At 40.8% G+C, this 23,536-nt stretch overlaps 1 protein-coding gene across 1 annotated transcript in view; it reads right to left on the minus strand.

Moving 5' to 3' along the window:
• Positions 1 to 244: 244 nt before the first annotated feature.
• Positions 245 to 23,536, minus strand: part of nf2a (NF2, moesin-ezrin-radixin like (MERLIN) tumor suppressor a) — a 38,023-nt gene continuing 14,731 nt past the window's right edge. Inside the window, exons 5-16 of the mRNA XM_080499660.1 lie at positions 19,162 to 19,230; positions 18,961 to 19,043; positions 17,023 to 17,098; positions 16,049 to 16,183; positions 15,508 to 15,582; positions 15,118 to 15,231; positions 12,070 to 12,192; positions 11,581 to 11,798; positions 9,048 to 9,153; positions 6,526 to 6,644; positions 5,692 to 5,851; positions 245 to 1,923 (exon numbers count right to left, since the gene is read on the minus strand). Coding sequence (XP_080355786.1) covers positions 1,873 to 1,923; positions 5,692 to 5,851; positions 6,526 to 6,644; positions 9,048 to 9,153; positions 11,581 to 11,798; positions 12,070 to 12,192; positions 15,118 to 15,231; positions 15,508 to 15,582; positions 16,049 to 16,183; positions 17,023 to 17,098; positions 18,961 to 19,043; positions 19,162 to 19,230 — 1,329 coding nt within the window. The 3' untranslated portion in view covers positions 245 to 1,872. The remainder of the gene's footprint in view (positions 1,924 to 5,691; positions 5,852 to 6,525; positions 6,645 to 9,047; positions 9,154 to 11,580; positions 11,799 to 12,069; positions 12,193 to 15,117; positions 15,232 to 15,507; positions 15,583 to 16,048; positions 16,184 to 17,022; positions 17,099 to 18,960; positions 19,044 to 19,161; positions 19,231 to 23,536) is intronic.

The raw sequence follows: 23,536 nt of genomic DNA on the forward strand, positions 1-23,536 counted from the left end.
GACACGCAAAAAAAAATGAATAAAATAATCAAACCTGATATTTGTTTATTTGACATGGTAAACATACGAATCTGTTACATTTATGTGGAAAACGTAATAATACAGTTACTCTTAACTTCACCAAAAAGTTTTAAATACTGCTCACTATTCTCATTAAATGCAGATAAGAAGGAAAAAAAATAATATATATATATATATATATTTCCTTCACATTATGAATCCCCCCCCAAAATAAATTGCTTTCACAGGGAAGGAGCACATTAATTCAAAAAGACATTAATTCAAAATAGATGCTAATTCATGTTTCCGAAAAGTGTCTGCCTTCGGGAAGATAAGAAAAAAAAAAAACAAGATGGAGCTCAAATCACATCTTCAGACAGTCCAGTTTCTTTATGAAGCTTAAAGATCCTCACTTCATCTTCAAACACCTTCTCATATGTGTTTGGTTTTCAGATAATGTAAACATCAGGATACCTTTTGTGTCCTACTTTTACATTCACCAGTAAGAAGTTGCAATAAAAGCTGACACGAGGATGTACAAAACAAACAAACAAACAAAAAACGTCGCGATAAATCTGAGATGATTTTAGTGTAGAGTAACAGCAGGTCATAAACTCCTCCCATCAACGATTAATGGCTCTTTAAACACATGATGTTAAAGGAATGCTGCTCGTTTACTTCTTCAGGTTTCACAGAGGAATTTGTTGATATAATGAATGAAAATATAACTGAAGGAGAAGTTTAAGTTTTGCCCCAGATTCCAGGAAAATAGTCACAGTGTAAAATTATTTTATAAAATGAATAAAGTGATATGCAAATAAACATTTTCTATGAAATATAAAAAGCCCTCAAAAAACAGGGGAAAACTGCAGATCATTTTCATGGAAAAGTTGGGACAGGACCCGTGTTGAAATTAAAGAAAAAAAACTATAATAATTTGCTGAGCAGCAACAAATCAGCACCGTGACTGAATAAAAGAGTCTTTTAGATATAAAGACGGGGGAAATGGCAGCGGTTTTTCAAAACCTTTCAAAGATCCTACGGTCTAAAGTTCAAAATCTCATCAAATGATTCAGAGAATGCGGATAAGCAAACACTTCTTAATAATAACGGACATGTCTGTGCGTAGCATGGCCTCAGGAACACTTCTCCAAAAAATACATGTGAGAACGTTGAAGTTGGATAATGTCAAGATAAAGTAATATTCAAAACAAAAGGCTGTCAACTTCTCCAAACCAAAGCTCGTTTAAAATGGGTTCATTCAGACAAGCGTGTCCCAACTTTCTTTGTCTCAGTCATATACTTCAAAATGAATTGGTAAATAAAGAACACACAAAAAAAAAACTGCAATATGTAACATCTCATCATTGTTCTATTGTGCATAAAATACGATTTGTTTGTTTTCACACGCTGTCCCAGCTTTCTTGGAACATGGAGTTGTCTAATAACTGGTAAACACCCCACAGCCACTGTCTCATGAGACAGTGGAAGAAAAGCACAGTCAGTTTTGTTTTGGGGTTTTTTTTTTTTGTCATTACTGAATCACCCACACACAAGCTCACCAGTATCCCTGAAGGAAGTGTTGTATCACACACACACACACACACACACACACACACACACACACACACACACACACACACACACTGTAAACACACTCTTCGTGAGCCTCACATTAGTGTGGGAGCATCAGTTCTGTGCGTCCACGACTGAGGCAGTGGTCATTTCTCTTTACGTCCGCAGTGTTCGAGTTTCTCCGAGGCCTTCGAGGTGCGTTCGGTATTTTTTTTTTTTTTTATTATCATGAACCGGGAATGTAAAAAACTCGGATGGAGGCTCTTGGCAGCTTGAGGGTCTGTACGGGAATGTGGCTCAAAGTTCCTCGAAGAAGGCCACTCTGGACTTGGTGCTCTGCAGCGTTAGCTGTGGAAGGGATGACAACAAAAAACCGTGGTGAGGTTTTCTTTTTCCTGCGCCTTTCAGAAGCAGACATCTTTAAAGTAAAACAGCAGGTTTTCAGGTCCATTCTAGAAAGTGTCTGTAGCAAATGTAATAATGACTAAACTTCTAGACTCGGGAAGAATCTGAACTTCGTCAGATCCAACAGCTGTCCTTTCAAGTGAAATTAAACACACAACAACCCAATAATTCAAAAGGGACTGAGCTTTTTTTAATGTGTATTCCTAACTTTTGGTTCTATTTCAGGAACATTTTGTGAATAATAATAATTAACACAAATGGCTGCAGGGAATCCTTCATCTTTCAATTAATCCTACCAAGTCTCCACTACATAATGACGGGAACAACAATTAAAGAAAACGATGCATGTGCACAAATACAGTAGATTTAATCCAGTCGTGCCTCTGAAGAAAACCAAATTAAGTCTAAAAAGGCTTCAAAACATTAAAAAGAGAGAGAGAGAGACATCTAAATTGCTTCCCTTGACAAATGAGAAGACTAAGTGATCATAAAAAGAAGATAATGGGCTCGTCCTCAGTGTGTTTACTGCAAACATGAGCCCAAGGTTATTCTGTTTGTAATGAAGCTGTCATCGATGCGAGGCGTATCGTGTTGATGCGGCTTTATTAGACTTAAACTGAAACAAATGTCAGTCTCAGAGCTACATATCTCCCATTAGTGGCCATTGCTGGGACCAATGTCAGTCATTAATATGTTTTCGGGACGGAACAAAATGAGCCGATGTTGAATTAGTGTGAGCTTTAACCCTTTGAAAATGGCAAACCGATGACTCGGCAGAAGAGAGGGACGAATTCAAACTGGCTCTGCAAACTTTTCTAGCCCCTCTCTGCGACGCCTCGAGGCGAAAGGGAATCAAAGCGGCTGCCAAAGTTAATATTGGAGCGAGGATGAAGGAGGACAGAGCGGGGAGTCCAGGTTATTTCTGGAAGAAGTGCACATCGAGGGACTGAAGCAAATCCGAGCGGATAACGTGTGGGAGTCAGATGGATTTACAGCCTGATGTTTACCGATCACCTTCGATTTTCCCCGCTGACGGGCCGGCTCTCAAAAATGCCCACAGTCTGTAAATACCAAGAGCTCTTTGTTGACGTGAGTGACACCACAGCTAATTCCATCGGGAGGAATCCGTTCCTGCATGGTTCGGCGCGGCGAGGCGGCGGACTTCCTGCTCGACTTCACCGCGATCCGAGTGAAATCCCGTTTCCTCTTGGAGACCTGACACGGGGAGCCTGTCGTTCGTGTTTGTCATTTCATGGTGGAGGTTGAGCTCTGCTTGCAAGCATTTGGTGCAAATGGAGTAGAACTTGTACTTTAGGAATAAAGGCGTTAGGCCACTTTACGAGGAAGTCCATTCGTTAGGAGTGGAGGGGGACTTTAAAAAAAAAAAAAAAGCTTTGCCCAGACTTTTACGGTCTCCGAGTTCTTGTGCTTTATCCCCTACACCCCCCCTTACACAACCTCTGCAGCCCTTCTTCTCTCTGACTTCCTCAAACTCCTTTGAACTTTTTTTTTAATTTGCCACTTTCAGCCTCACCACTTCCTGAACTTTTAACATCTTCTGGCAAAACCGACTTGTTTTCTCACTCTGCATTTCCTTTTCTCTGTGTCATGCCCCGGCTCTGTCCCTCCACTGGCTGATTTAAACAAACACTTTTAACTTGCTCTTTCTCGTGTTGCATGCCAGCGGGTTTCCCCCGTCACTCCTAATGACTAATCACCAAGCAAAAATCAATTAGTGCTTCCTTAACAAGTAGATTTTACAGTGAGAGACAGAATGGGAGAGGGGTGGGCCTTTGTGTTTACTCAGTGTGCTGGAACAGAGCACATTTTTTTTTTTTTTTTTTTACTTTTATTGAAATTAGAGCGATACTGGTGTAGGAAGATAAAGGAGAATGAGTCTAATCTGCCAGTTCATCAGAGGACAGTGGAAATAGAATCGGATTTTTAATACAATGCCATTGCCTCTGACCAATCAATTATGAAATATCCCTCAAGCTAAAGGAGGGTGCTGCTTTTTTGGGGGATTTCATGCCACAGTTGAAGTTAGGAAAAAAAAAAAAAAAAGCAAGAGCTGATGAAGTTGGTATCAGACGAATACCAGACAGATTTTTCCCAGAGTCGAGCTTTTTTTGGTATTTTGTATTATTCTTTTCATCACTTTAGAGGTCATGAATGAAAATGAAGACTTTCTCTCTCGGAGGGCTCCATCAAAGGCAAAAGCTCAAGGTTGAGAAATGATCTCGAGACCAAGTGGAGACGGGTGCTATTTGGCGGCGCTCTGAGAATCGATACGGCCCCCTGAAATAATATGAGGTGAGGTGCGAGTGTTAGACAAAAGCGGATTATCAACATTCTGATAGACGGCTCTCCTTGGGAAGGCCTGGTGAGATCAACATTCACACCCGATTTACACTTTGCCAACTTAAGTGGCTTGAACTGGTCGGATCGTATCAGATTTGGTAACGTGGAGACGAAAAGATGCTCTAGTGTTTGATTTTCTGAGTGCCGTAATTTAATTGCAATCCAAAGCGATACTCGGATACCTACAGACTGTGATTATAGTCGTCTTGTATGTTTATTACTTGCAATGTGACTTTTGACTGCAGTGTCTCGCCCTCTTCGGAATCAGAGATGACGTCTGGTATGACGTACTTCCGAACACAAGAATAACTTGATCCTATATTTCATCTATATAAGCTGCTGGTGCTTTAAGGGAATAAGCGAAGAATCTAACCAAGAATGGAACAGTGGCACTTATTAGGAGGAAAAATGTAAATAAATGGATAAATATGTTGTGCATATACACTATAAGAAAAAAAGCTTGGACAAACCTTCTCATTCATGCCTTTTCTTTATTTTGCTGACTATTTACATTGTTGAGTCTCACTGAAGGCATCAAAACTATCAATAAACACGTATGGAATTAAGGACACAACGAAATGTGAATAACTCAAAATGTGTTTTACTTTTATGTTCAACCCCTGCAAAGGTGCAGGCCCTCATAATGTCCCTGGGGGGGTATGAAGGACTGTGCTCATCAATTGTCTGAGGTGGTGACATGTCTACAACACCATTCTCCTGTCCCAAATCTACCATCATCCCCATCCCCAAGAGCTCCACAGGCCGAAATGACTATCTGCCAATGGCCGTCACCCCGATAGTCATGAAGTCCTTTGAGAAGCTGGTTATGGGCCACATATAAGAGTCCATCAGCGTTACTGTAGACACGCCTACTGGAGGATCCGCTCCACCGATGATGCCATTTCATCAGTGGAGCCTTCTTGCCTTCTTAATGGTGTTGGGACCATCAATTGTGTTGTGCAGAAGTCAGGTTGGTACACAGCTGACAGCTTTATGTGACAACTACTAGAATTCATATTATGGCAAGAACCAATCAGCTTCGACAGTCCGTCATTAATTTAGGACCAAAGGTCAGCCAGTCCACAAAATTACACAAACTTTAAATGTGTCCTCAAGTGCAGTCACAAAAACCATCAAGCAATACAATACAGTTTGGAGTTACTTCATGTTGTTTACTACATAATTCCATGTGTCCATTCATAGTTTTGATGCCTTCAGTTAGAATCTACAATCAAGTCAAGAAAATAAAGGACAAAAATGGACTGATAAGGAGTGTCCAAACTTTTGACTGGTAGTGTATGTGTGTGCTGAAGAACAAGGAGATGTTAGAAAGTGGATTGTAACCCTAACCTTTTTAAAGCTGCTCTGCTTGCTGGTTCCCTGCTCCGCGTTTTGGTTGTGGATGATGTCCAGAGGCGTCTCCCTCTCTTTCAGCTTCAGGCTTTCGATCTCGGTCTTGAGCTCGTTCAGCTGCTCCTGCAGGTGCTTGCTCTTCTCCATGTACTCCACCCTGCACAGCAATCAAATCCACAACTTCATGTCAGTTTCTCTACTCATGATTGATTCTGCTGAAGTATGCGACTATTAGTTTAACCAAATGAATAGTAAAATCACGAAATATTCAAGACTCAGTCAATATTTTAGAACTCATGTTTTCTCCTAGTCAGAAATAATCAACGACCCCAATTTTTATTTAACTCGGTGACTCTCTATCAACCCTACAAACAAGTTGATTAACGTATTTCCAGCCATATTGAGAACAGACAACATTTACACAAAACATTTATTAATCTTGTGAAATCAGGTGAACTTGGTGAAATTAGCTACAAGAGTATGTTGAGAAAAAACATTACAATATAGAAGAGGTGCAACATGTTGAGATTTCATGGTCAAATTCCCAGACTGTGTATTGCTTTGTTTGTCGTACTGCTTGTCACTTGTATTTACTGTGAAATTAATAACCATAAGAGCTTTTAAAAAAAAACAAAAAGACCTTGTGCTGGTGGTGACATGGAGACAAACAAGAAGGTCAAATCATTGGGGATGCTTGTTCATGTGCAATATATTGTTTGTTAACCACAATTGGTTGCATTTAAGTGATGAAAAAAATAAACTCACTGAACATCTGCAAACCACACAGCCTGATGTGGCCACAAAATGCAGAGGATGTCACAGACCACTCACTTCTCCTTCTCGATCTCCATGGAGAGACGTTTCATGTCCGTGTCTTTAAAGTCAAAGCTGAGGTTCTCCCTGCTGAAGCTCAGGTCTGGAGGCATGTTGCCAGGCGCCGTTGCTGAGGACTGGGATGGCGGAGGAGACAGGGACAAAAAAAAAAAAAAAAGAGCGCTGATATGGAGGATGGGGAAACAGCAACAGAAACATAGAAACTAGAAACAATTAAGGACAAATCTGGAAAACTGTCAGTTGGGTTCAAGGACATAAATGTGGCCACATGGATACGCAACCATGCTTCTTTTTCTCCAGCAAATGCAATGAGTTGCGGCGGTCACGTTACCCGGGGGAGCTGGCGAGATATAAAGTCGACCCAATACACAATATAAATGTAAATCTGCCGGAAAGCGTGCGAATGCAAACCGAAGCGCGGAAACAGTCGACGTAAACATGGCGTGGCAGAGCATGGAGGGCAGTTGGACCGAGGCCCACGCATATAGAGAACAGAGAATATTGTGCGCTTGTGTAATGGTGTGTTCACGTCAATAGATTCCCCCCCCCCCTCCACTATAACTGATAAGTGTATAGTGGAACTGCAGTGGTAGCCTGCATGTGTTTCGAATCTCCATTCATTGCTGATAAGAGCGCAAGACTATCACTGGAAAGAATTCCAATATGTGCTGGTGTGTGCATGTGTGCAAGCAGATGAATGAGTAATGTGTGGGCTTTTAAGCATGTTGGGAGCTCTCCCGTAGGCTGCCTCATACACTGCCTGCTCTTATGCAACTGCGTCCAGTTTTTTGTGTGTGTTTTTGCAAGGTAGAAAATGGTGTGAGAGTGCGTGTGGCCTGAATAGTCGACACAATGGCATTTGAAGACACCAGTTTGCTTTTCAGTATTTTGACCAGCATTCTTTGGTGTTTCTCCATTGTATTTAAAAGAATGAAACAATCAAATAAATGAATGTCCAGTATAAATAAATTATAATATGAAGCCTATCTTCAATTGATTTTTTTTTTACAAAAACAACTTAATGTTAAAAGTGGCACATTTTCACTGCATTTCAATACATTTATTGCCAACAATTGAAGAAAATCTGTGTGAAAACGTGTGTGATTAATTGCAAAAATAACAACCAAGGAGACTCATTGGCAAAGATGGGACATAATCGCTCATTCTTATCAGACCGAGTGAAAGGAACACTGTAAAAATATTTGTCACAATAAAGTGAACCTGAGAATTTCATCGACTGCAGTGCAGGCCATCACGAGAAGACCCAGGATTAATATGTCAACACAAGGGACCGAGCTGTGAACCAATATTAGATGACTGTGACTTCCCAGCACTTTGGAGCCACTGCATTTAAGACATGGATTGATTATGTTGGCAAAGCCACTTCATGGGCAAATGAGCAAATCTGAAATGTTCTGTGCATGATGCAGTTCTACATAAAAATTCAACCATGCATAAAAAAATGGATACATTATTCTTTTAAGAAGCAGATAATTGGCTGCCTTGGCTTGGGCTGAAAGAATAATTATGTTATCATAGGTGCAAAAGGCCTTTTCCCCTACAAAACTACATACTGTACTTATTACAGCAGCATTGTTTCCGAGTAATGAGCCCAATGGCGAAACTGTGAAACACCTGCTGCGATCCAGATGAATTCTGAAATAGAGAACACAGCTCAGGCAACCCGAACTGTTGAGCAACGAACATGCAAGAGTGGGAAGATATTATATAGCCGATTATATTTTCTTCATGTTCTTGAGAGATACGACACTACACAGCAGTAAATACGTTCCTGTCTCAAATTTTCTGAAACTTATTGCAACCAACTAATTTCAAATGGTAATAAACTATCATAAAATTCTATTTGCAGGACAATATTGTGAAAATATCAAAAGAAAATTGAATTGCCATTTTCACCATGCCTTTGTTATCTGCTTTCTTCCTTTGTACTTTATTTTCCAACTCTCTCTTCGGTGTGGAACTACCTCACTGCAAACGAATGATTCTGATCTTTGGTTAAAGGCCAGCACATGAAAAAGGATTAAGTTTAGTAGGTAAGGTGAGGAAATTACAGCGCAAAGAGAAGTGTAAAGGCTTTTGTGGTTGATGTGCTCTGTGCTTCGGGGGTTAATTGTTAAGAGGGGGAAAATGTTGATACAATAGGCCAATGATTCCTCTTTTTGTTGGTTTCAGACTCACTTTTGGAATATTTCTTTTGATTACCGGACTCTTATGGGTTTCATATACAGCATGTTTCTGGTCAATTGAATGAGCCATGGTATTATATCCGGCAGCCGTAGGAGTCCGAACTATTTTGGTGTTAGGGGTTGAAGCAAGCAGCTAAAACAGCTAAAATTAGCAACCATGATCGTCCATGGGCATATGATTACCTTGTGTTACAGCCTACACGTGTGTGCTTATGCCCACTTTCTCTGACTCCTCGGATTAGATAATGTGCTTCATACGTATGTGCGAAGCAGCATGTCTGTTATAAATATCGGCGCCCCCAGGCCGTTTACCGTGTAGACGGTCCTGCTGGTAATCTCCAGCAGCTTGTGCTTGGCCCTGCGCTCCGAATCCCTGGCTTCCTGCAGGTCCTGCTTCAGCTGCTCAGCCTCATTGGCCCTGAGGGACACAGAGACAGACAGAGGCAGACATAATATGTTAATTCACCCCCCGGTCTTTCCAAATTATCTAAATTGAATCCGAAGCTATCTTACATAATCTGTGCGTCGACACTCGGCGGAACAAGAATGTCGCTTTGTTATTACTGTGGTGATCAATGCACGACCTTAGCAGACACTAATGTCTGACTCCATTATTTCAGCGTCGAGCGTGCGCAGAGAGGAGTGGGAGTGCTATATGCCCGTGATTACATTTCTTTTGATTGTGTTTCCCGAACGCTCAGCAGTTCTGTCGATGTTGTGGGGGAGCTTCAAGCCTCCAGGCTTTGAGTGGACGTAGTCATTTCCACTTTGAGTGGCACGAGGTTTTTACATTTTTTTTTCTGGTGCAGAAAAGTGCTTATCCAGAATTTGCTGTCACCGGCAAGTGGCTAATGGTGCCCATTTGAAATGACTATCTAATAAACAGTGAAGTAGTCTCTCTGGAGTGATATTTAGTGTGTAACGTCTGTCGTTATGAAACCCAGTTTGACTGGCGTGGATCAAGCTTCACAGGGTGATAATGAGACTGGGACTCAAATGGTTTTCAGTCTAACCTCCGAAGAAATAAAAAGTGAAGAGTGGATATTGTAGTTGGTTCGATTGATTTGATCCACTCCAGGAGGTATAAAAATGAAAATGAAGCAAAAAAATTGCTCCATGAGCACAGATGAAAACACAAACTCTTGAGGTTGTTCTCTGAGAGACTGTTGGGTTCATGAGAAAAAAATAAAAAATAAATCAATAATGCTGACTACAATTAACTGGTGCAAATTAACAAAAACCTTGAATGCTTTTAGTTTTTCCTACTTGATTGCAGAGCAAGGTGGGTGTGACCTGCTTCCAGCTGCAGTGCCAGAACAAAGCCTGCAAAATTAAACGATTTTAAACAAGTCTGAAGTCGTTATTCTTTTGATGGAGCAATTTACTCAACCAAGTGCCGGGAGCACGTCGACTGGCCCCGCTGCAGCTGATGTGAATGGAATGTTTGATGCCAGAAAAAAACACAGTGGAAACTTATTTTGGAACCGCTTGAATGTGTCTGTAAAACAACTTAATTAAGTCATTTGAATGTTCATTTTAATTAATGGCAGTGATGCCGCCATCTTTCAATAAGTGAGTAACAAAGGTGATTGACATGACTGATGAAAACTTGCGCATGCAGTCTGAAGTGTTGTGGTGTGTAACAATAATACAACGGTATTAAAGTTATTGTATTAACTAACTATATAGCTGTATTGAGTCTTAGCAATGTTGTGGGGCAGAGTCTGAACTTTTCTGTGTGGAGCTTTGAAGTTCTCCTTTTGTGTGGGTTTTCGCTAGGTACTCCCATTCACTCCGACAGTCCAAAAACATACATACTAACATGTATATGCGATGTTAATTGGTGACTGTAAATGTCTGTAGGGGTAAATGTGCCCTGTGATGGACTAGGGGCTCATCCTGGGTACCAGGGGACTGGTTTTAGTGTCCCGTGACCTTGAGGGAAGTAGGATACAAGGTCTTTCACATGGAATTCCCACTCTTGACCACACAAGCCTGGTAAAAAATGGGTTGCAGATCACATCAAGTGCATTGATGCTGTAATTGCTTTGGTTGCTAATACGAGACCTCCACACAGCTGACTTGGTTGCTGCTTCACTGATAAGCTGCTCTACCCAGAGATTGAGGTGAGTGGATTTAAAACAGGGGTGTCAAACATAAGGCCCGTGGGCCAAAACTGACCCACAGGATCAAGATGTTGCCCACTCTATAGATTCACTTGAGACAAATAGAGTGCATTTTATTTAGTCAAGCCCTTCTCCCAAAATGGGATTAATGGATGCCTGCCACAGTTTGGCTCTCTGGTATGAAGGATGACATTTTGGGGTCTTTACAACAAGCCAAAAGTACAGATTTCTGTCTTAGTGGGCAGAGTATAGACTGTATACTGTTGCATAACAAACAATAAGCATTTTGTTGTTAATATGAATGTAGCATCTGGGAAAAGCCGCAGCAGGAACGACAATGCAGCTGGTGTCAAATTACAAACACTCAATCCTTGCATGTTTGCTGCTGTTGAAAAACCAAACTTGGTGGAAATTGAAAGCTCATGTTTTGATCAGCTGAGATGGGTACAGAAGGGTTAAATAAAATTGAACAGAGGCTGAATGGAGAGGGTGAATAAGGATATGCTTACCAAACAGGCTGTTTGGGGAAGCTAACAATATTACTCAAAAAGCTGAAAATGAGCACAGTCGGTTCCATTTAAAGCTAAAAGCATGCAAGCGAGAGGAGAAAAGAAAGGACGTTATTATGAAAGATGCTTGCTGAGAGAAACCCACAGAGCAAAAACTACACCATTTACAATCACCACATCTATTCACTCCTCTTATTTGTTTCTCCCCACCTCCTTTCTGACTCTTCGGCCATCTTAAGGGCTAACATCTCCGTCTCCAGCATCTTCTGCTCCATCAGCCGCCGCTCCTCCTGTCCACGAATGGCGGTCACTTTGATGCGCTGCATCTCCGTCTCAGCCTCGGCTGCTTTCTGGGCCAGGAGCTTGGCCTCCTCCTCCGCGATCTGCGCCTTCTCAGCCAGCAGATCTGCCGTCTGCTCAGACCGCAGCTGCGGAGGGAGCAGGAGGAAGGGCGAAAGCAAGGAGGGACGAAAAATATGAGGGATTTCTTTAGAATGGGAGAGGGCACCGAGGAAAACTGAACAAAAGTAGGAGGAGTGATTTGCATACATGCAAAGTACAATGGGAGGCTGGAAAAAGGAGGCACTTTCAGAAGATAACATTGAGAGAAGCTTGAATTCAGTTATTTTGAAACACGGCCACATACTGTGTGTGGCGTGGTCAATGAGATTGTGGATTTCGGATGGAACTGAATCTCACCAGCGCCTCATTGGCCATGTGAGCCTCGTCCTGCAGCTGAATGAGCCTCCTCTCCAGCTCGTCCCTGGCTCGCTCGGCCTCCTCGCGCAGTTGCTTTTCCCTTTGCAGACGCTGTCTCTCCACCTGAATGACACAGCCATTGGAGCGCGGTCAAAGAGAAGAGGAACAATGACTGAAAATGCGGACAAAGAGAAGAGGCAACATGTCTGACAAAGGATGGGGGAAAAAAGGGATGGAACCACAATGAATAAAGCACAATTTGGAGCGGAGGGAAGAAAAGCACAAAGCGGCTGCATCTCATGGACTCATCGTGCTTGGATAGGAGGGGGGGCATTTGTTGGAAATAAATCACTTGCATTCAAATAAAAGCGTGTATGATTTCTAGTGTAGAGTGCTGCAGCACACATGAAAGCGTGTGCCACTGAAGTGTGAAACTCAATGAGAGTGGCTGTCGGAAATGTTTTTTTTGTGCCAGTAATTGTATTTTCATCAATCTGAGTGGTGTGTGAATGATCTATGTGCTTATTTGGCAGAAAAAAACAGAAGAAAGGTTTTATGTTTTAAAAGCAGGGAAGGTGGTACACTAACATCGGGTCACACTGGTGCCTGTTGGCTGGAGAATTCATTTGATTCATTTTAGCCATCTATGCTGAATTGAATGAAATAATTCCCAGGGACCTTCCTACCAGCTAATCTCATTCGCCGAAAAACGCAGATTACTTTTTTTTTTTTAAACTCATCAAATGTTAACTGATTGGTTTAGATCGTACATTTCATAATCACACGGCCGGAATTACAATGGGCACCTGAAACAGAGGCCAAGCAAACATTTTTAGTTCAATGCCATACTTTGTCGTGTTTTTATTTATTTTTTTTATATTAAATGTATATAATTATTTACAGCTGTTGGAATACAGGCAAAAAGAATATAGACCATGTGGAAAGTATTTTCAGAACTTCACACATTTTGTTATTCAAAAATGGTTAAATTTACTTTCCCCTCAAAATTCTACCCACAATACCCCATAATGGAATGTGTACATGTTAAATGTTTTTTTGTTTTTTTTAAGTAACTTTGCAAACTTTTCAAGCACAAATACATTTCTTCGTCTTGATGTAGGGCATCTTGTGTAAAATTTGGATGGGGAAAAAATGGAATTTATTCCATTTTGGAATAAGGCTGTAAAAGAAGAAAATGCAGAAAAAGTAAATCTTGATTTTAACTGTTGCATATGTGGCTTTGTATGGCAGGGTATCTTAAGTTTGAGTTCAATCCATTATACTTACAATTAATCCAATTTGAAAAAAAAATTAATTTTCAAAGTTTTCGCCCTTTTCATTATATTATCTTCGAAAACATATGGAAAAAGCCTCTCCCAGACACCTAGATTTTTCCTGCTGCTGCACATGACAATCTTTGGTGGTGCCACAAAGTTTCAAACCAAGTCAGATCATCCACTGAACTGCAGCCCCCTTAAAAAAAAAAGCACTGATCAATGCTTCCGCGACAAAAAAAAAAGAAAAGAAGATATCTTGATTACCAAATTGTACATTTTTCCCACAGATTCTGCAAACCAAGATATTAATTTCATGAGGGTGCAACTGTCCATATCGTCAACAAACAGCATAGCTCCAATGGATGTTATTATTTATTAATGTCACCAGTCTTCTTTTGCGACATGAGTGACACATCTCCCCTTCCTCCCTCCCTATCTCTCTCTGCCTACAGACGCACATGAGCAACAGCATTCAGCAGCAGGTAAACATTGTGGTTGCGACTCATGCAGCATTGTACACTTGAATTTGAGACGCTTTCAGCCTGAATGCTGTAAATAAAGGAAGAACTTGTGAATTTTCCATAGCAGAGTCTGCTCATAACAGGAGCACAAACACAAAAATTAAATAAATGCTTTATCTGTTAAATTAGTGATTCATCATTTTTTTTTAAAAACTGACATACATTTAGAAAACTAAAAGTTGACTCTGGAATCAAATGTTACCTGTATTATCTTATGTGTCAGTGGCAGATGATACTTGTCAATAAAAATGGTCAGTATGAGTAATACAAATTTGTGTTCATAAACAAAACTATAGTTTAGCACAGGGGTGTTAAATACATTTTAGTTCAGCCTCATCTAATCTTGAGTAGCTTGGACCGGTCCCATAGTGCCATAATAAGCTTTGAATTAACACTTCTCTTTGTTTTGGAGTATACTCAATGAAAATGTTGACAAAATACGATCTCAGCAAAAGCCTGAATAGTGGAGAGCCGGGGATGCTGCCTTCAGGGCAGGTGATGCATCAGGACTCAGAGCGGCCAGGAGAGAGTTGGTTGCAGCATCAAGAGGACCAATGCTACATATGCCCAGAAAATTCACAGTCATTTTGCCACAAATGAGAGGTCATACGCTGAACAGCTGATAACATCCCTGGGTGGGTATTGAAGGACGACACAGCAGTGGTTGGACTGTTGAATTCTTGTCATGCTGTGGAGCTTTGCAGCCCTCACCAACATACTTGCAACTCAAGACTTTCTTTGCACTGACATCACTGGCCTATTTAGTGATCTGTTTATTATGTAAACACAATATACTGTTTTTCAGTGAGTCCATATTGCATTACTTTCTATTTCATTCTTTACTTATTTATGTTTTGATGCTGACCGGGCCTTGAGTACGTAATCTCACACCAGTACACGCACTGGCATGAATGGAATGTTTTTGGCCCATGGACCGTAGGTTTTGATGCCCTGGTTTAACAGATAATATAGCATAGCATAGCATAGCATAGCATAGCAGAAGAGAGCCTTAAAACTTGTTACCAAATAAACCAAAGTCAACATTTTTTTTTTTTCAGCCGAAAAAAGAATGTGTTAAGAATTTGTTAAATAGATTTGTCTATCTGGAATGTTAAAGATAAATCAGCTTTAAATCCACCAAGTTGACTCTTTAAAACTATCTGCATTTGAAATGTACGTCTTGCAGACGCAGCATTTGGAGAAAAACTTGACAGGTTACCGCCGCTTCACTGTTTGTCCAGCATCAGTACCTGTTTCCTGGCCCTCTCCTCTCTGGCCTGAGCCTTCATCTGCTGCACTTCGAGTGAGTCCACCCGCCGTCGGCGCATAAATAAGTCGTGGTTCCCTATACACAGCTGGAGGATCTACGGAGCAAAAAAATAGTGTCAAAACTAATCCAAAACCATCAGTTTTATTTATTTGTCTTCAAAATGACATGTCTGACAAGAATGTGTTCCCAATGGCTAAATTGGCAAGTGTGACAGCAGAATCGTTTGGGATTTGTTGGGTTTTTCTCGCTTCTCTGTTAAAAGCACCGAGAAAGGATTGTGTTGTGTTTGGTGCTATATAAATAAAGTTAAATTGGATTGAAATTGCTGGATAGAAACAAAACAACTTACAATTACAGAAAAAAAACTCACCAACTTGTTGACTCTCAGCCGTGAAGAGTTGAACTTGAAAACATTGGTTTTCTTGTCCAAAGGTTTGATGGTAAACTAAAAAGCAGGCCCAAGAACAGAAGATTTAAGAAAGAAGAAATAAATCCGAAGAAAAAATTAGTGACATAGCAATACGTCATATTTTGTTCTTTATCCCAAAAACTAAAATGACACGTCCAACTTTATGATCTCAATGTGATTTATCCTCGTGTTATGATTGATCAGGCCTAAGAGCATGAAATCCTTTTCTTTAAATCAGACAGGTGACACTGTCAGAGTAACAGATACAAAATACATTTATTACATCTTATTTCATACTATGCTAGTGTATAGTATGGTATTCTTTGTCATCTTTGTCATCAGTTATCACATGTGGAATTCTAAATATGACCACACTAATTCTAAGTTTGTAAGCTATCAAAAGTTTTAAAAATGTGTATTTTTTATATATGGTTTCACTTTTTGTATCAACAGTTTTTCCTTGAAACTGAAGATGAACTGGTTGAGCGGCAGATTCTCTCACCTCCTTGTCGCTGTAGGAGATGTTGCGGATCTCGTTCCAGGGAAAGGAGCATTTGGGCGTCAGCCTGTTGTCCGGCTCGTAGATGTGCAGTCCCAAGGCATCCACTCCCAGGAGAAGATCGGTTCCCTTTTTATTCTAAAAAGCATGGCAGCAGAGTAAACAATGCTTTTCCGCTGCCTGACTGTTAAAAGGAGTCCAGCAAACATCTGTGCAACCACGCCTGCAGCCAACATTCATTTCTACCTGTATTTGACAGCAGTGGCTATTTGTTTAGAATAGAGCGGAACAAAGCCGGATTTTGGGGTGAATAAGCAGTCTGTGCTTGTTTACTTGAAGAATAATGTGACAATTGAATTATTCAAGTGCGGTTTTACTCTTTGGAAGAATTTTCTGATGTCTTAGCTTTTTAGAGGACACGTTCATCAAGGCTGTGGCCACCTTGAGTAAATTTCAATTTAAGAGCTGCAACAGGTTTGTTCAGGCCAGGGGGTGTCAAGAATATATATTTACTAGAGAGTGCACTGTTTTAGGAAGAGTAGCTGACATAAAACAACAGAGATGAGCCAAGGTCAGTGAGGCAACAACTGAGGCGAGCTACCTCAAAACCGAATCGTCTAAAAAGGAGATATGCAAGCACATAAACACATCTATAAGCCACAAAAATATTTACTGAGGTTTCAAACTTCAGCTGATGTTCTGTCAGGTCCTCTGATGATTGAAATGCAAAATATTTTTTTAAACAGCATGTGGCCCATTAACTATAAAGAATTTGACACCCCTGGTTTAAGTGCAAAGAAAAAAAATCCATCACCTTAAAGAGCAGTCACCTATTAAAAAAAAAAAATAGATCAAATAACAACAAAAACAGGTACATCAGGCTACTATTGCCACTGCTTTATTTCATAACTCACATGCCTCCTATTATCCCGCAATGGCTTGTTTTGTAATGACGTAATGAGGTAACATTGGCTCACCCTGATTAAAAAGTAATTGACGCCATACATGTCCAGGTCCTGAGCTATTTTTAAGTACTCCATCTCAGCTTCATCCCTGTTCAAAGAGAGAGAGGGAGGGGGGTTGGGGGGGGTGGGAAGGGATTTGAGGGAGGGAGGGAGGGAAGGGTGGGAAGTGCAAAAGTGGAAGGGGAAAAGGAGATCAGAGCTTGTTTCCTCTGCTTTTGTGTGTAGCATCTGTCTCATTGTGTGATCTATAAAAACTCTGCCACGCGGCTCCTGCGAGAGTGAAAACGTAGGCACAAAGTGCAACTATAATGCCATAACAGGCTTTAGAGGTCATGCCTGATTCAGAACAAGGCGGATTCTGATGACTGCGAGGCTCTAAAATGCAGAAAATGTGCGAGAGAAAATAAATGCGCCAAAACTCTTTTCCTGCCCTCCCTCTTTCTGCAGTGTCTTGGCAGATCTGTTGTGATTTCACGGCCATCCCAGTAAGCATAAAAAAAAAGAACTTCAGTGGACTTTGATCGCTGAGGATAAATCAGGACATGCTGTGATGTAAAACTTTTAATAAGAGGCTGTTTGATAGGGGTGGCTGGGAAATTGATAATTTAAGCTTTATCAAAGTTTAAAGAAAAAAGTGAGCGTTATGCCAAGTATACAAATCTCAAATAGGCTGGACCTTGAAAACACTGACGTGAGAGTGAATCAAGAAACCCCTCAAAGAAGAATAAGTAAAGAAGAGTTTGGCTCTTTGAAAGATCATGAAGACACACGTCATGCAAGTCGGATACTTTGATGTTGTCCCCGTATTTCCTAATCAGTTGTGGACCTCCGAGTTTGGACATTCAGTATTACTTTGGTTATTTGGCTTTAGTACTACTACTACCAATGCAGGGTACTTTAACATTCCTGATTTTAAGATCTGAGTTTTGCTTTGCTTTTTCTGTGTCTTTTGTCTTCCCATCGCTTGAGTTCCAACATGTACTATAATAATAATAATAATAATCATCATCATAAATTGTATTTTTAGCAACTGTCAAAACACCCGATGTCACTGTAAAGTGCGACTACAAACAAGTAAAGAAATATACATTTTGTTCAAATGCTAGAAATGCAGATTATTACATCAGCGTTGGAAGTGTGAACATTTATAATTTTTTTATTGCTTTTATAGCATCTACAACTCATGTCCTGCTACTGATATAAATATTCAGTAAGCACAGAAAAGTATCAGGAAAATGATAATGGTTGGTCATTCACTGTATCATAATGTAGACATGTGTTTGAGCTCACACTCATTTTCTAGCAACACCAGAAAGCCAGTGATTGCCCTTCTGTGCCTCCACTGCTTCGCCGCACTCCCAAAACAATTAAAATGCTAAAGGTGTGACGGCTGCCGGGGTTAAAAGGGATATTGATCAGCACCAGTGACTCAGTTATTACTTTCCCAAATGCTGAGGTTCTGCCCTTTTTACGACTCACTTTCAGGCCCCAAAATCCCCACCCACAGACTTTTAAAACACTCCACATCCCTCACACTACGGTCCATTTCATTTTCCACCCAGTTTAGTGGTGAAACAAAGTGTAAAGCACAGAATGCTGACGTCAACGTTATCTCCACAATGGCTACATCAGTGTGAGAGATGATAAATTCAAATACACTAAACTGCTGCGTTATAAGACGTGATCGTCCCTGTTTAACCTGGTACTGTCATGCTTTGGACACCACTAAATGTTTAAAAGTCTAGAACGGCTGTCTAATCGTGAAGACTTTTTTTTTACTTTTTCAGCAACTACTTTCAAGCGACTCCTTTTGAATTTCAATGACTCCCAGAACGTCAATGCTGCACACAACTTTGAGTTTCGAGCACATCCTATCTGAACTCCTAAGTTAAATAGTGCTGATGAAGTTGAAACTTCATGGTCGTTCAGTTGAGTGCAGCAGTTTTTCACCTTGTCCTGCCTCTGTGCTCTGCGTAGCAAGCCGTGATCCTCTCCTCCCACATTTCTGCAGTCATCTGGTACAAGTTGATCACCTGAAACGGAGCCAGCAAGAGAGAAACATTCACAAATTAAGCATAAGATGCCACATTTAATGCTCAATAATAAGACGAGTATGTATCGTATTGGTTGCGACTTGCAATAATGACTCACCCTTTTTGGCAGCAGTTCCTCCTCTGCCAAAAATCCGGGTTTGTGAACATCGGGATCGTAGTCTCCGTACTGTAAAATAGGGGGAAAAGTGCCAAAATAATTAAATTGTGCCCCAAGTAGCGGCCACTATTCACCTTCCATCCAATAACAGGGCAGGCAATGCCTCTCAGGGGAGCTGTTTGCAAGATGGAACTGCATCGACTGTAGGAAAACGTGTCTCCGGGAAAATGAATGAACGTTGGTCTGTCATCAGGCCATTAATGTACACTGCAGCACACTATGTGGCCCAGTTGTTAAAAGACAGTGGAGATGATGCTATTAGGGATATCTGGGAGGGCCGAGGCACACACCGTCACTGACAAATCATATATACATGTTTGAAAAGAAACATCGAAGGACTGGGCATGCCTGGGTGACAGCAGGATTTACCTGTGGGAAACTGTAAAACTGGGAGAAGAATATGAATTAAACATATGAGCTGTATGGAAGTAGGTTAACGTTTACTTGCATCTGTGCCAGTTTTCTTCAATCTAGACGTGTCAGTCATTTGCATTCAGTGTTCTCTTACAAAATACTTGATAAAGGTCTCACATGCACAGGAGACTCAACAAGAAGCTGCAAGCGCTGGAAAATCCCTGTGGCTTAATTCAGACACTAAAATCTAAATCTGAAAGACAAGTGATGTTGTGATTTTATGGATTTTATTATTTTAGTGGTGGGTACGTCGAATGAAGCTACCTGTCATTTACTACGTATCGTCTGTCTCTGTCATGTGATGAGTGGTAATTTCCAACTCAACACAAATTTGTAGATGCTGTAATGCTTATTCTTCAATTGAATTGCATCTTTTTATAGAGCATTGTTTTTGTGAATAGCTTTCAAAGGCTTACAGTGAAAAGTGGCAGCACCAACACAGAATGTGTATGAAACGCGAGGCAAAAATTATATGTGGGGGAAAAAAAAAAAAAAAAAAAAAGATTACTTTGCTTTTGAGAGCTTGGCACCAAAAATTGGGGAGACTGCCATGGCATAAAGACTTTGTTCTTTTTGGTGGAAAACTGGTATATAAACCTGTTCCAGCTACCGAGGGCATACTCAAAAATGTGACATCCTATCTCAGGCATGAGACAGCTCCACAACCTTGTGGTGCTGCTCAAGTGTCACTGTAATTGCCCTAAAAAAAATGCAATGCCATGTCACCTTCAGTGGTTAAATTACCAGGAAGAGAAAGAAATCACACACAACAAAGACGCAGTCTCGGGATGCGGTGGGTGGGACTGAAATCAAAACCACGCGTTTTGATGTGACGTTGCATTGTGTGTGAAAGGAAACACATCATTAAGCCCTTAAAGCAAGGACAATGTGTTCCGCATGCCTTAACAAAGTCAGATCTGTGGACCAAAACCAAATGATTTCTGAATGGCTTTTCTTGTCTTTGTTGCGCTTATTTAACTCAGCCCTATACTATGAGTACATCTTGGATTGTATGGCTGAGCATAGCAGTCTAAAAACTGTCGTTAACCAGCCTGAATTTAATAAGCTCAACTGAGAGCACAGAACCTGGAACACTTGAGCAGTGGATAAGAGACCGGAGAAACTGGGGGCCATTTAATTAGGCTCACTACTCTCGGTTTTCACCGTCCTTGCCTCCCTGGGTTCCTCACCTGTTTGTTTTTAACTGCTTCACAATTGATGACATATATACTTATTGTGGTACTACGGCACCGCTGGGACTCAAGCTCGGGGAGAGACAGGGTGGCATTTTGCCAGGGACGGTGCTTCCACACAATTTCCGATTGTCTACCTTCCCTTCTTCCAATTATTTTCAGACAACCCCAAACTGACAGCGGCAATCGATTCCCAAAGGATAGCTTCATGTCAATAATTTTAATTAAAAACTATCATCGGAATCTCATAGGCCATTGCTGACTAATGGACGTATTATGAGCAATAGAGCCCCCGCTGAAGTCAGGGTGGAAATGTATTTCTCACACAGTCGACACTGTCGAAGAAAAAATCAATTTACAGCCCCATGCCTTACCTAGAAAATGTATTAAATCACACAGCCTGTACCTTTGGACAACTTGCGGTTTGAATGTAGTGCACATGCATAATTGTTCAAATCCGCATGTACTTTATGTATTCCTTATTAGTCATGTGCACAACAGCAGGGAACACAGCAACTCAAACTCATTTCTGTTGTGCAAACTCCAAGTGGTCTGAAACACCTTGGATCATTCAAACTGATGCGTTTGTCCATGCAGCTGCCTTGTTCCATTTTCTTGACATATGCTTGTCATATAGTTGTTGTGGCTCGACATTAAGGCTCTGTTCACATGGCCATGTTGTCAAGTGAAAACTGATTGACATAATAATGAATGAATAACTCTTTATATTGAAAGAAGAAAAGGATGTATTTTTTTTTGCCAGTTAACACGATACAGACAACGCAAGCAAAACGTTGGCCCAGGATCAAGCTCCACAACAGAATTTAAACTTAGAATTGAAAAATATAAAGAGTAGAAAACAGAAACAAAGCAGCAGGAAGACTTTGGAGTGTCTGAGAAACTTGTGAAGCGTTAGAGAAAAGCAGAGAAACTGTTACCGTGATGAAAAAGTCTAATTGTGGTTATAAACGCATGACAACCAGAGCAGGAGGAACAAATCCATCGATGGTTTTTTGAACAGCAGCTGCTGGCCAAGGCTTATTGAGCGTACCGTTACGTCTGCGAGCGACAAATCTCACGCGACACAGCAGTGTGACTTGTACTCAGGTGTGACTTGCAGTCTGGAAAGTACAGTACTGTGTCAATTTATGCCTTTAAAATGAATTGTAGGTATTAATTTGACTGTATTGATCCTGGGATTGACTGAAAACTAGTTTGTCCAAAGCTGGGGTGTGTAACATGAGAGTAGAATACACCTCTAGATGAACCCTGAACGCATTTTAGTTAAGGGATCACATCCAGTCCCATTTCATCTTTAGTAGGCCAGACCAGTAAAATCGTGCCATAACAACATTTAAATTTAAACTTAAAAGATATTATTTGTTGTGCTACACAGCATACATGATGAAATTAATAGACAATAATAAAAAATAATGGACAATATCGACCATATGGTCACAAAACCAAGCCAATACTATTAAAAATGACTACAATCTCAACATGGAGCCAATTTTAATTTAACTTTCTGGTGCAAAATACAGTGAAATGTATTAACCATGCTGTGACTTTGAGGGTAATATACATTTACCAGCAACAAGGTAGAGAGCTTTTATGGTAGCATCGCCGATATCTCAGCTCGGGTCTCAAGTGTTATCATGTCCACTACTCGTAAGTAATTTGTCATAAAACAAATCTATGTTGGTGGTTTGGTGGGGCATTTAGAAGCCTCACATGTCTGTTTTGGCTCACACGCCTCATGTTTGCCAACCCTGGGTTAATGCCAACTGAGATGAGGTCCAGCAGGAAACAAATAAGTTATGACAAGAGGAATGATGCCATGAGGTCCAAACAGAAAATTTGCAAAAAATATAACTCCTTATTTTCTGTTTATGAAAGTGAAATGATCATGAGAAGAGGTCAATTAAGATAAACATGAGAAACTCTCAAACATTGAGTGAAGGCACAAGCCTTGCTGAATCCACCTCCGCAACCTGTTGTCATTCGTGCCCGTTTGCTGGTCATACCCTCCCTTCTCAGCTGGACAAAGGAGGTGACCTCAGTCCAACCTCAGTGCCAAAGTAACTCCCTCTGCATTTTGCCACAGTGTCTGTTTCTCGAAATTCCCTGTCAACACCTCCTTGTAGCACGGCACCTGCTCAGAATACAGAGCGGTTCACGGTGAAACCTCTGCAGGCCTACAGAAGCTGAACTCTTGGCTGACACCAAGTCATGAAAAATTAACCACCTTCCATCCAAACTGTTTCCTTGTCACGCATAAGCGAACATTTGATTCTCTATGAAGGGCTGCCAGCAGCTAAAGGTGACTGAAATGTACAATCAGTTTTCGATAAGTATATTCACAAATATAAAAAAAAAGAGGTAAGCGTGTGCCTCGCACCAAAAAAAGAAAAAGAAAAGTATAATAGTTCAGCAGAAAAGTTTTTAGAAACCGTTTCACCACTTTGACTCTTGACTTGCAGAAAGTTTTGATCACTGTTCCATGCAAAGTTTTTTAATTTGCAAGTTTAAAGGAACACACACACACACACACACACACACACACACACACACACACACACACACACACACACACACACACACACACACACACACACACACACACACACACACACACACACACACACACACACACACACACACACACACACACTCTTTGCGAGGCCTTCCAATTAATATGTTACATTTTC

The sequence above is a fragment of the Blennius ocellaris genome (assembly GCF_963422515.1).
Source record: "Blennius ocellaris genome assembly, chromosome: 7".
NCBI classification, from domain to species: domain Eukaryota; kingdom Metazoa; phylum Chordata; class Actinopteri; order Blenniiformes; family Blenniidae; genus Blennius; species Blennius ocellaris.